The sequence below is a fragment of the Pelobates fuscus genome, chromosome 4 (genome assembly GCF_036172605.1).
Source record: "Pelobates fuscus isolate aPelFus1 chromosome 4, aPelFus1.pri, whole genome shotgun sequence".
Lineage (NCBI taxonomy): Eukaryota > Metazoa > Chordata > Amphibia > Anura > Pelobatidae > Pelobates > Pelobates fuscus.
In genome coordinates, this window is record NC_086320.1 from 251,218,128 (window position 1) to 251,231,856 (window position 13,729).

The window sequence follows — 13,729 nt, forward strand, 5'->3', positions numbered from 1 at the left end:
ACACATGCCATTAAATTTCCTGAAGTTCTTTCATTAACCTGAACCTCGTGTCTCAGTGTGAATTTACTTCTGCGTGCATGCAACTTTATTATTTCTAATTTGGACAGGAGCAGATAGCCATTCAAACTTATTGGTTTGCATAAAAGAATCCAGTACACCTTTATGTTGCACGATTAGGGCAAAGGGAAATCCCCAGCGATATTTAATTGAACGTTGGCGTAGTAGTGCCGTTACTGGTGTTTTTTTCTATTCTATTTAACATCTATATGTAATCTTAGTTGTTACTTTTGAATGCTATGTATATTAATAATTTAGTTCTATACGATTATGTTGTTATGACGTCTTTGTTTGGCACTCCGTCATTAAGCTTGCCTGTTATTTGTTTTTGATCTTTTCACTTTGAAGACTTTCCTTCTTATTCTGGTTGGATTTCGGTTCAGCTACAGTTTGGATTTCCTTTGCGAGGACATTCAGATTTCTTCTACATTTCTGAGTTTTCTATCCTAGTTTTATGGGACTGTTAGTTCGCTTCAAATACTGTTTGTTTTTGATTGGTTTAAACTTTTGATTGATCTTTGCTGCTGGAGTTTTCAGTAAAGAAAGTTATGCAAATCTTCATCTCCTGTAATTACTAAAATTAAGATTATAGATAAACTACGCTCGCATAATCTACAATTGTTTTGCTTTTTTAAACGTCCAAAATTTATGTTAAAATAACATATTCTAAAACTGTTATGTAATTCCAGAAAACAATCGTTAATCTTTCTACTTAGACTTGTGCATATAATCCCACTATACCTGAGATCCTTCATGTCAGCACATAGACGTACACACAGTATATTGTTGAACCAAACTTGTTATAAATATAAAAATAGGCAAACGCTCATGCCACTACCTAACTCTTGTGAACCTTTGAAACACGCTGTTGTGGCGAATGTGATTACCTGTAACCACCTGCACAATAAAAATAAAGAATTTTAAAAAAAAATAACATTTTCTGATAACATTGCTGTTCTTCATATTATATACACAACAGAAGTGGGCTGCTATAAAAATTGTGATTGTATAGACCAACAGAGTTCAAATAACCTCATGCCTTACTTTTTGCTTCAATGTGGTATGCACAAATCCATATGCAGAAAAATGCTATTGTAATTTTAATCTAATATTGCTGAAAAGTCTTTATGAAGAGATCCATCTGTCACTCCTCTAAGCAGGTGAAGTATATCTCGTGATAGAGTTCCAGACAACTGTACTTTATCTATAAAATAAGAAGATAGCTGTAGATAAATAAAAAAAAAATGCAAAAGAAACATACGCAACACTGGTTTTAAAGTACATTAATGCAAAATAAATAAATAGATAAAGATATAGAATACACCTAAATAAAAAACAGAGACAACTCATAGGGAAACACCATTTAACAGTGAATGGCCCCTAATATTTGAAATGCACTCACAAGCTCAATATGTAATTCAAGCACATTGATATGGCTTTATATCTTCTGAAAGTGATCGTCATTCTGACATGTAAAGATATATAAACAGGGGGCGTGGCCTGAGCTCGGACCGAGATGGCTGCATAATCGGAGAGCTCCGCTCCGCCAATACTACAACCGACCCCAATAAGCATTAATAGGCACGAATGGGACGCCACCGCCGCACTGATACCCCCCAAACCCCGCGGAGATCCCAAATAAGCCACTCACACGGCCCGATGGACGGGTACCTCCAGCCTCCGGCCGACCACGCTGAGGAGGCGAGCGGATCCAAAATGGCGCCGGCAGCCTCATCCCCGCGGGAGCCACATGGTGCGGCGCTGGAGAGGATTGGAGATGAACTCCGCTCTCTATCCTCCGCTATGGCCACCAAAGCTGACCTCCTGGTCCTCACCACCACGATCCAGGACGCTTTAACCCCTTAAGGACACATGACGTGTGTGACATGTCATGATTCTATTTTATTCCAGAAGTTTGGTCCTTAAGGGGTTAAGGGCAGAAATAGCGGGCATCTGCACGGAAGTCACGGCACAGGCAGGCAGAATCCGGGAAGTGGAACACACACTGGAGGCCCATGCTGCGAGACACACAGCAACTGACACGGCCCTCACACACCAAGGTGAGCTTTTACTTAATATGAGACGGACAGTAGAGGACCTAGATAACCGGGGGCGCAGGTGTAACATTAGGGTCCGCGGGCTCCCTGAACCGGACAGAGGGGTGGAAAATGTGGAAGAAACCCTCACAGGCCTATTTCAGCTGATACTGGGGGACGGCGCACCATCAAATTTGACAGAGCCCACAGAGCCCTGCGCCCCAGATTTCCTGAGGACGGCCCCCGAGATTTAATCTGCTGCCTGCACTCATTTAAAGAGAAAGACGCCATAATGAAAGCCTCCCGCTCGCGACAGACCTGGGACTATGGGGGTGCATCAGTATCCCTTTGCAATGACCTCTCACCCATTACACTGGAAGCACGGAGAGCGCTAAAGCCCCTGACAACGGCCCTACAGGAAAGAAAAATACCCTACCGATGGGGCTTTCCCTTTGCCCTCCTTGCCCGCCACCAAAATGGCTGGGCGTCGGTCCACGGGCCCGAAGAGATACCGGGTTTCCTGCAGGAATTGGGCCTCCCCCCGATCCCCGTACCAAATTGGGTGCTGGGCCCGCAGGGTGGCAGGCCTAGACAGCAGCGGGCACCCAGAAGACGCGGAGAAGACCCGCCACGAGGACCGGAGCCCCGCAGGCGTAATGCCCCGGGAGCGCCGGATCAATGAGCAGCTCCCTCCGTGAGGTATCTCGCCCCTAACCTCTCACACTCCGGCCCTACTCCTCTAGTTCTCTGAACCTGGAGGGCCCTCTTTGTCCACTACCAAAGATGTGCTCTGGACCTCACCTCGACTTCATGCTCCACAGTGCACTCCTTAAGATATACAGAATTGGGGGACAAGCGCCATTCAGATCCCTCTATTTCCCGTGGGCTTGGGTAGGGAATAATGGGTGAAACCCGTGACTCATTACCTCGGGGAATCCGAGATAACACATGCCAATAGGGGCTCCGATACGAACTTTGGACTCACCCTACTAACTTTTACACTGTTGGGAGGGGGTACGGCTGGGATTGGGACATTGTATTCCACCAACCTCAAGGGCGTAATGGTTTGGGGCATCATACAAGGGGACTCCTGCATACCGGGTCGAGACTCACCCTAACTTGGGAAGATTGGCTATACAGGGGAACCCCTGGAAGAAGCTCGAAGATACCCGAGGAATGATCCCAATACACCTCACGCACAATACTGGTCGTATCGCACCTATTACTTTTATCATATGCTATTGTGTTGTTTAATGTACTACTGTTACCTTGCCTTTGCCAAACCCACAGTTAGTAAGGTACCCCTACCATAATAGCCACCCACCCTCCATGGCATATGCAAGTAGCACACCACCCAGCACACACGACTGGACACCATAATACCCAACCCCTCCAAGTTGGTGAGGGATAGGGACATATCTAAGGGGGGGGGGCTAGCAGGAGGGAAGGGAGACCTCCACCCATACGCGTACTACCACCACCGAGGCCCGGGGATCGGACACCCGGGAAATGGGCGGGTGAGTACCCGAAGGGGACACACTCGCCACCTACCCTAGATACACATTTAGCTAACAAGACCGCAACCAAGACATAAGAGGGCTGGTGGGGACCTTGCAGGGACTAGACAGCCGGCGGGAGAGGGGAGGGGGCTCCCCGGAGGAGAGACGTGGGATAAGAGAGATAGAGGGAACAGAGCAGAGGGACTAACGCATGCCCGATATCACGGAAAGGTTGTACCCCTAAAATGTTAATGATATTGTTTTTGTATTTCTAACGTATTTCAATGTTGATATGTATGTATGCGGTTTCATGCTCATCATGCCAGGTGGCGTCCGAGGGCATCTAGTTCACATGGGATCGGGAAGACGGCGGAGCTGACCTAGTGACTATCACTTACACACACCACACACTTGTGGTACCCTTCCCGGTCCAGGACAGGACTACGGACCCCAACTAAGGGTCGTGCATTTCTCTCTGACAGCAGGGCATCTGGGGACACACGTCCCGGCACGTGGCCGGGGTAACCCCTGACAGCCCAAGCTGTCGCACGACTATTTCCTCCTACTATTTGGAAGGTACCGAGGTGACCCCCCTTATCCCGTAAGAGAGGCACCTCCACTTGGGGATTAATCCCTACCCCCAAGTTTTTACTATATCATACCTTACCCTTCCTCCCCTTACGTCCCTTTACCCCACGTGTAACCCCGCCCCGACTTCGGCACCAAACTTGCACGGACAGCACACCACCCACATAGAGAGCTGACTACATACCCGGACCAGGGTTGTATTGAGACCACTCGACTCCACGAATGAATTAGGGGGATCGGAGGGGAAAAACACCCAAACACACCCTCCCTACCACAATAGTTGCCTCTGGTCTCTCCTGGGGTTGCACCTCCCGATCCTCTCGCCCCGCGGCGGCGTCGAACGTCGGCAGTTAGGGGTGGGAGCTGCAGGGTGGGAGAGAGGAGACTCCTTCAGTGGAGCCGGCCGGAGATCTCCGCGTGCCTGGGGACGCCGAACGAGACAGCCATGTCTTACCGACCTAACCCTCTACGCGTATTGAGCCTTAACTGCCGGGGCCTGAACGTGCCGGAACGCCGTTCGCAGCTGCTACGGGACCTCCGGAAAGATCAGGTTTCGGTAGCTATGCTCCAAGAAACTCACTTCCTGGAAGGCTCCGCTCCGAAGCTACGGAACCAATACTACCCGCACAACTCGTTCAATAACCACCCATCGTCCCGTAGATCGGGAGTGGCCATCCTACTAGCTGCTGAACTGGACTTTAAGGTACTGGACAAGAAGTCGGACACGCAGGGGAGGTTCCTGTTTCTGAAAGGCACTATCGCCGACAAACTCTACACTCTGGTGTCAATCTATGTACCCAACACGAACCAAGCACGATTCCTCCGGGGTACTCTACACAGACTCCGAGGTTTCTCGGAGGGGGCGCTCATAGTGGGAGGCGACTGCAATGCCCCACTGGACCCTAGACTAGACGCCTCAAACGGGCATAGTTTTTTACCACTTTCGAGCATACAGTCCATACGTAAATTGATGAATGATTTGGGCCTGGTCGACTGCTGGAGGGCACTACATCCGGAGACTATACCCACTTCTCAGCACCCCACGACCGTTACTCACGTATCGACTACGTACTGATCCAACAGGAAGGCCTCTCTCGCCTCCGCACAGCCGTCATAGGACCTGCTACGTGGTCGGATCATAGCACAGTAACGGTAGAACTGGAATCACCACTGTTCAAACCATCACGCTGGACGTGGCGTATGAACGAATTGCTCCTCCGCGACCCAGAGGTGGTAGGGGAGATCACACGAGCACTGGAGCACTACTTCACGGAGAACGACAATGCAGAAACGTCGCCAGTTACGATCTGGGAAGCGCACAAGAGCGTCCTCCGGGGCACACTGATTAGGATAGCCTCCCACAAACGAAAAGCGGCCATGCAGGAAATGTCAGAACTCTATGGGAACATCTCGAAACTGGAACTCCTGCACAGAAGGACGCAACAGGCGACCACCCACGAGGAGTTGATAGAAACAAGACGCAAGCTGAGAGACCTCATCACACGCAGGCATCACCGCTCCCTACAGTATTCCAAAAGCTTCTTCTACACTCACGCCAACAAAGGGGGAAGATACCTTGCACGCCTCCTGAAAGGGGATACCCCGCGAACAAGAATACAAAAAATACACCTGTCTGGAGGAAAGACATCACAGTTCCCAGAGGAGATTGCAAGTGAATTCCAACGATACTATCAGCGACTCTACAACCTCGCTACACAGACGGAACGAGAACCAGGGCTTACCAACGCCGAACTCTCGAGGAATTTCCTGCAGGACAATGTACGCAGACGGATCAACACCGATACGACGACCATGTTGGCTTAACCAATCAGCATTGAAGAAGTAACGGCGGCTCTAAAGAAAACCAAGAGAGGGAAGGCACCGGGCCCGGACGGATTCCCGGCGGGATATTACAAAGACTTCTCCGCAAAACTTGTACCCTGGCTGACTAAAGCCGTCAATGCCCTCACGGAGGGGAAACGCTTCGGTGCCGAATCCCTAGCAGCTACGATCACAGTGTTACTCAAGCCCGGGAAGGACCCCGAACACTGCGGCAGCTATCGGCCCATCTCATTATTAAACGTAAACACGAAACTCCTAACTAAAGTATTGGCCACTAGGTTACAACGAGTGTTGCCAAGCATCATTCATGCGGATCAGACGGGATTTATCCCTGGAAGGGAGGCGAGGGACAGCAAGCCTGGGCACGAAAGACAGGGGACCACCTTCTCATCCTCTCCACAGACGCTGAGAAGGCCTTTGACCGGGTCAACTGGTCTTACATGATGGCCACACTGAACACTATGGGGCTAGGGCAGAAGATGATGTCGTGGATATCCGCTGTGTATGACAAACCTCGTGCGGTGGTTCGGGTCAATGGGGCCTTAACCGATAGCTTTGAGATTACTAATGGGACGAGACAGGGATGCCCCCTATCCCCTCTCCTGTTCGCAATGTCCCTGGAACCCCTGCTCCAGGCGGTAAGACAAAATCCTGACATCCGCGGCTACAAGTGGAGGGGATCAGAACATAAGGTGGCAGCTTATGCAGATGACCTCCTCTTCTTCATCACTAGCCCCCGTATTACAATACCCTGCCTACTCGCGACCATGAAACAATACGGCACATTGTCAGGATTCAAACTCAACTTGTCAAAGTGTGAGGCATTGGATGTGACCTTTTCCTCAAATCAATACGCTGAACTGAGAACCGTTCCAATGGCGTGAAGAACGGATGAAATACCTGGGCGTGTGGATCACCAACAATCCCCAGGATGTTTACCGACACAACTTTGCCCACTTGCTACAGACGATAACATAAGATCTGGAGAAATGGGCATACCCGCACGTCACGTGGCATGGGCGCATAGCGGTTCTCAAAATGAACGTGCTACCGAGAATTCTATACCTATTCCAAACCATCCCGATGGCACTTCCCAGATCCTTCTTCTCGGCTCTAAAGATGGCAATAATACGCTACGTGTGGCGGGGTGAAAGGTCCCGACTGCGATATGAGACGCTATGCCTGCCCAGACTCAAGGGAGGTTTAGCACTCCCCGACCTCAAGAAATACCACCAAGCCGCCACGATGCAATGCATTCTGGAGTGGCACGTAACCGACAACCCGAAGCAGTGGGTGACTCTAGACAGAGGCGATTCAGGGGTCAAACTCAAAGCCGAAGTGTGGCAGGAAAAACCAGGATACAGGGGGAGGGATGGGATCGGAAACCCGGTGGCCCAAACACTGAAAATATAGGAGCAGCTCCGGGGGCTTTCTTTCGTCTCCCCGAGTCCTAGCCCACTGACCCCGATCACGCACAACCCTAAAATTGGAGGGGGCCTCCCGGCTGGGGCATGGACATTCATAGGTGAGGGTGACTATATCCCGATTCGGAAGGCACTGAGGGGGGGACGGATGAGATCCCTGGAATCCCTACTGGGAGAAGAAACACGGACGCCCATGACAACGATGAGATACCTACAACTAGTACATTTTTATGACTCAGTCCCACATAAGGAACTCCTTCATAGAGAATTAACGTGGTTCGAGACCCTCTGCCACAGGGGAACTCGACTGGGTAACGCAGTTTCCGCACTTTAACAACACCTACTGGTAGGAGACAACGAGAGCAATAACACCTTCAAGCGAAGATGGGAAATTCAGTGGAACAAACCGCTTTCAACATCACAATGGGACACAGCACTTCTTTGGCAGCATAAAAGCTCCTCCAGCTCGTACTACCAGGAGGTCAATTATAAATTGATCTCCATGTGGTACAGGACACCGGTGGCTCTACATCGGATATTTCCGACAGTTTCTCCATTATGCTGGAGATGCCGGGAGGAAAGAGGCACTATCACACACCTGTGGTGGGAGTGTCGGGTCATTGCACCGTACTGGGTCCAAATTTACACCGAAACTAAAACCATACTTGGAGAGGATGTGGAATGGTCGATGGAACTAGCCCTACTACATATAACATCACGCTCCATCTCCGGATACAAAAAGTCTATCCTACGCCACCTGCTGAACGCAGCAAAATCCCTTATACCCGCATACTGGAAAAAAAACGAGATCCCAACGCGCACGGAATGGCTCCATTGGGTGGGGGACATTCAGTCGGCAGAGGCACTCCAGGCTTCCCTCGCGGGGCGCTCGACCAGGCACGCGGAGATCTGGGGACCATGGTTCATGTACCAGGCGAACAGACAATAAGCAGATGACTCCGGCGCCTCCGGGGGGCGGGGGATCAGGAGAAGGTGCCACGACCGATCATAACCTGATCTAGTTCCACTGCTCACCCTCAGACGAGAGGCACCCCAATCACACACAGCCCATGTAAAGACATCTACCACCCGACAACGGCATACCCACCACTCCTTACAAACTCACACGCATACGTTAGTCTAAATGGCACATCAGACAACCACACTGAACACCATCACCACACGCACACGGATACATAAATCAAAACCACAGACTTCGCCCACGAACACCATAAGCAGCAACAGGAGCTTAGCGGACATGCCTCACTGCACGACCAATAGCACATCAGACGGCCCCATTCAGGGACAGAGACAATGCAAGCACCGCCCGACCACACTGCGCAACGACTGACAGAAACACCAGACCAGGGGCGGGCTGGGCCGGGGGGCAGGGAGGCAATTGCCCCCCAGGCCGCCCGAAATTATTTTAGGACCGGCCGCGGCGGGCCGGCCCTTTAAATGCTGCATGCCGCCGACCGCTCTTTATAGAGCGCTCAGACGGCTGCAGCTGCTTTTGTCTCCCTCCCCTCCCCTGTAGGTGGCCGAGCTGCACTCCGGTCCGCGGTCCCGGCCGGAGTGATGGGAAGGTGCACACTGAGTGTGCACTTCCTGTCAGTCCGGCCGTGTACAGGAAACAGAAACTCCTGTTCCGCGCGGAACAGGAGTTCCTGTTTCCTGTACCCGGCCGGACTGACAGGAAGGTGCACACTGAGCACCTTCCTATCACTCCTGCCGGGACCGCGGACCGGAGTGCAGCTCGGCCACCTACAGGGGAGGGGGTAAGAAGAAGGGGGGGGGGGAGAGAGAGTAAGAAGAGGGGAAGGGGGGGGGGGAGTAAAAAGAGGGGAAGGGGGGAGAGTAAAAAGAGGGGAAGGGGGGGAGAGTAAAAAGAGGGGAAGGGGGGAGAGAGTAAAAAGAGGGCAAGGGGGGAGAGTAAAAAGAGGGGAAGGGGGGAGAGTAAAAAGAGGGGAAGGGGGGGAGAGTAAAAAGAGGGGAAGGGGGGAGAGTAAAAAGAGGGGAAGGGGGGGAGAGTAAAAAGAGGGGAAGGGGGGGAGAGTAAAAAGAGGGGAAGGGGGGGAGAGTAAAAAGAGGGGAAGGGGGGGGAGTAAAAAGAGGGGAAGGGGGGGGAGTAAAAAGAGGGGAAGGGGGGAGTAAAAAGAGGGGAAGGGGGGGAGTAAAAAGAGGGGAAGGGGGGGAGAGTAAAAAGAGGGGAAGGGGGGAGAGTAAAAAGAGGGGAAGGGGGGGAGAGTAAAAAGAGGGGAAGGGGGGGGAGTAAAAAGAGGGGAAGGGGGGGGAGTAAAAAGAGGGGAAGGGGGGGAGTAAAAAGAGGGGAAGGGGGGGAGAGTAAAAAGAGGGGAAGGGGGGGGGAGTAAAAAGAGGGGAAGGGGGGAGAGTAAAAAGAGGGGAAGGGGGGGAGAGTAAAAAGAGGGGAAGGGGGGGAGAGTAAAAAGAGGGGAAGGGGGGGAGAGTAAAAAGAGGGGAAGGGGGGGAGAGTAAAAAGAGGGGAAGGGGGGGGAGTAAAAAGAGGGGAAGGGGGGGAGTAAAAAGAGGGGAAGGGGGGGAGTAAAAAGAGGGGAAGGGGGGGAGAGTAAAAAGAGGGGAAGGGGGGAGTAAAAAGAGGGGAAGGGGGGGAGAGTAAAAAGAGGGGAAGGGGGGAGAGTAAAAGAGGGGAAGGGGGGGGGAGTAAAAAGAGGGGAAGGGGGGGAGTAAAAAGAGGGGAATGGGGGGAGAGTAAAAAGAGGGGAAGGGGGGAGAGTAAAAGAGGGGAAGGGGGAGAGTCAAAAGAGGGGAAGGGGGAGAGTAAAAGAGGGGAAGGGGGGAGAGTAAAAAGAGGGGAAGGGGGGGAGAGTAAAAAGAGGGGAAGGGGGGGAGTATAAAGAGGGGAAGGGGGGGAGTATAAAGAGGGGAAGGGGGGGAGTAAAAAGAGGGGAAGGGGGGGAGTAAAAAGAGGGGAAGGGGGGGAGAGTAAAAAGAGGGGAAGGGGGGAGAGTAAAAAGAGGGGAGGAGGGGAGAGTAAAAAGAGGGGAGGAGGGGAGAGTAAGAAGAGGGGAGGGGGGAAGAGTAAGAAGTGGGGGGGGAGAGAGTAAGAAGAGGGGAAGGGGGGAGAGTAAAAAGAGGAGAAGAGGGGGAGAGTAAAAAGAGGGGAGGGGGGAGTAAAAAGAAGAGGGGAGAGTAAAAAGAGGGGAGGGGGGAGAGTAAGAAGAGGGGAGGGGGGAGAGTAAGAAGAGGGGAGAGTAAGAAGAGGGGAGGGGGGAGTAAGAAGAGGGGGAGTAAGAACAAGAGTGGGGAGTAATTAGAAAAAGGGGGTAAGAAGAAGGGGGTAAGAAGAAGAAGGAGGGGGCAAGAAGAAGAAGGAGGGGGTAAGAAGAAGTAGGAGGGTTAAGAAGAAGGGGGGAGTAATAAGAAGAAGGGGGTAAGAAGAACAAGGGGGGGAGTAAGAAGAACACAGGGAGGGGGGTAAGAAGAACACAGGGGGGGTGAGAACACACAGAGGGAGGAGTGAGAAGAACACAGGGAGGGTGGAGGGGGGATGAGAAGAGCACAGGGAGGGTGGGTGAGTGTGAGAAGAGACCGCTAGGGGAGGGTGGGGGAGAGGAGAGAGCACTAAGGGGCAGGGGAGAGCTCTAAGGGACAGAAGGGACAGCTCTATAGGACAGGGGGCAAGACAGGGAGCTCTTTAACACTACGCGCACACACACACACACACACAATGCATCCCTATACATACACAGAAACACACAATGCACCCCTATACATACACAGAAACACACAATGCATCCCTATACATACACAGAAACACACAATGCATCCCTATACATACACAGAAACTGAACATGCTTCCCTTACACACAGAGAAACACACAATGCATCCATTACACACACACACAATGCAACCCTTACACACAAAGACAATGCATCATTTGCACACATACACAGAAACATACAATGCAAACACTTACACACACATGCAAACACACACACTGTTTTTCTTATATACACACAGAAACACAATGCATCTCTTACACTCAATGCACACACATACAGACACACACCTTGCATCCCTTATGCATACAAACACAGATTCACACAATGCATCCCTCACACACAACCAGAAACACATAATACATCCCTTATACACAAATACACACTGCTTCCACTACACACAAACACACTGCATCACCTGCACAAACTGGTATCCCTATACACTACATACCATAAGCACACATATTAGATAACACATAACACATCCCCTACACACTCCACTCCCTGTGAGCGAGCTCATGGGTGGGTGGAACATATAAGTGGACTTATGAGTGGGCCTTATGGGCATACTCACCGTCAGGCACTGGGGCCCAGACCTTGAGCTGTGTAAGAGGCCCCCCAAAAATGGAGCTGCTTCCAATTCTCCCAGAACGTTGAATTTTGTGACCACAGTTGCAAACAGCCTCCAGAGGTTCTGTTCTACACCAGACCAGTGGAGCCAAACTGCAGCCCATCATCATCCTCATCTAATTGTAAGTAGGCAATCTAGTATATTATTAGTGACACTAATCTATTATTTACCTCACATTAAAGGGACACTATAGCTTAATGAAGTGGTTCTGGTGTCTATAGCTGGTCCCTGCAGGCTTTTTAATGTAAACACACACTGTGTGCAGCACTGGCGTTAGTTCATATGGCAGATCATATGGGTGGGGCATTGTGATGTCACATGGGGGGGGGGGGGCGGCAAATTTATATTTTGTCTAGGGCGGCAAAAATCCTTGCACCGGCTCTGATCCTGGGCAGGTGCACCAGTCTACTGGTGACCCACAGGAGGGGAGTGCACTGATTGCACTCCACTCTCCTCCTGCCCAGACCTGTCTTGACCGCAGTGCAAGTGCCCTCTGCCCCTAATTTACAGTGGCTCACACTCACAACAAGCAGTGCCTGGAGCCCTTTGCAGAGACGGAAACAAAGAGGTTCTGCAGCAGCTGGCCGTCCTGCAAGCATTACATTAAACAGCTGTTCCCCATGCAGCCACAGGTGGCGTTGTGCTGGAAGACTGTGATTACTCTTCACTTCCTCCCAGCCTACAGAGCAGCGCATGGGGGAGAGAGGAGGAGGCATGATTTAATCTTGAATAAATCCTCTAAGCAAACCTTTATAAATTTTGGGGGGATCAGCTCTGTTTCCACAGTTTATTGGTGTTTACTCTCATCTCTGTATTAATATTGAGGGATGTCTAAGTAGTAACGTCAGTGTGTGTCAGCAGGGCCAGCCGTTGGGGTGGGCAAGCTGTGCGGTCACGCAGGGTGCCATGACAACAGAGGCGCCCGGCAGCCAACACAGCTCACAAGTTGGGTACACCAGCATATTTAATTTAAACGATTCGCTGGTGGTCCACTGGTGCGCACCAGCAGTAGGTGCAGTCAGATCATATCCTCTGCCTCGTGGTTCCGGCGCTCAGTTAGTGAGTCAGAGCACAGGCTCAGAGATTCTCAGCCTGTGCTCTGACAACATTGAAAGTCAGAGCCGTGAAGGAGCGGGTATGGCAAAGAGCTACTGATTAGCATAACAACAATATCCGTTATAAAACCAGAAAAAGGTGGGCATGGATGGTGAACTGATTTGGTGGCGCAATGGGCCACTTGACTGGTTTTGCCCCCCAGGCCTAAGGCTGCCAGCCCTCCCCTGCACCAGACTGCCACGAAGGGCATGTATTCCACACAGACTATGAGAAACACACTTGGAAGGACGCGGCGCTTTCAATCCCTAACGACTAGCAACATAACACGTCATCGACACTTATGACACCCACCCACAACAGGAGCCGAAGTTGAGGGAGGGGAAACCCTTCCATTCCTCCTCCCCACCTCCCTTGCCTTACCCTTCCCCTTATACCCAACCCATCTGATACAAACCCTTACCCATGTCTACCAATGAGACAGCGAGAGACACCCACGGTAATGCTGACTATTACAAACTGAGACAACGCACTGGGAGGACCCGAATGTAACATATAACTAACATGAGAGGAGACAAACAAAAGTCGCAAAGCTGACCTACCGCCCATACCTGCCCCGTGCAGGCTAACGACTGGCGCGGAAACATGCTCTCCAGACACTTGATCCCACCGTGATACGCAAAATACAGTCTGTATATGCATGTTTAATGCCTAATACATTGTAACTAAAAACATACTGTTGAAGAATTAGACCCAAATTGTTTATACCATGTGTTATTTTTACCTACCGTGATATGCTTGGAGGCCTGTGAGCCTTATATTATCCATGTTTCACAC

At 51.1% G+C, this 13,729-nt stretch overlaps 1 protein-coding gene across 1 annotated transcript in view; it reads right to left on the reverse strand.

The window, feature by feature from the left end:
- Positions 1 to 1,110: 1,110 nt before the first annotated feature.
- LOC134609422 (telomerase reverse transcriptase-like) overlaps positions 1,111 to 13,729 on the reverse strand; it is a 741,267-nt gene continuing 728,648 nt past the window's right edge. The window contains exon 11 of the mRNA XM_063453098.1: positions 1,111 to 1,261. Coding sequence (XP_063309168.1) covers positions 1,158 to 1,261 — 104 coding nt within the window. The 3' untranslated portion in view covers positions 1,111 to 1,157. The remainder of the gene's footprint in view (positions 1,262 to 13,729) is intronic.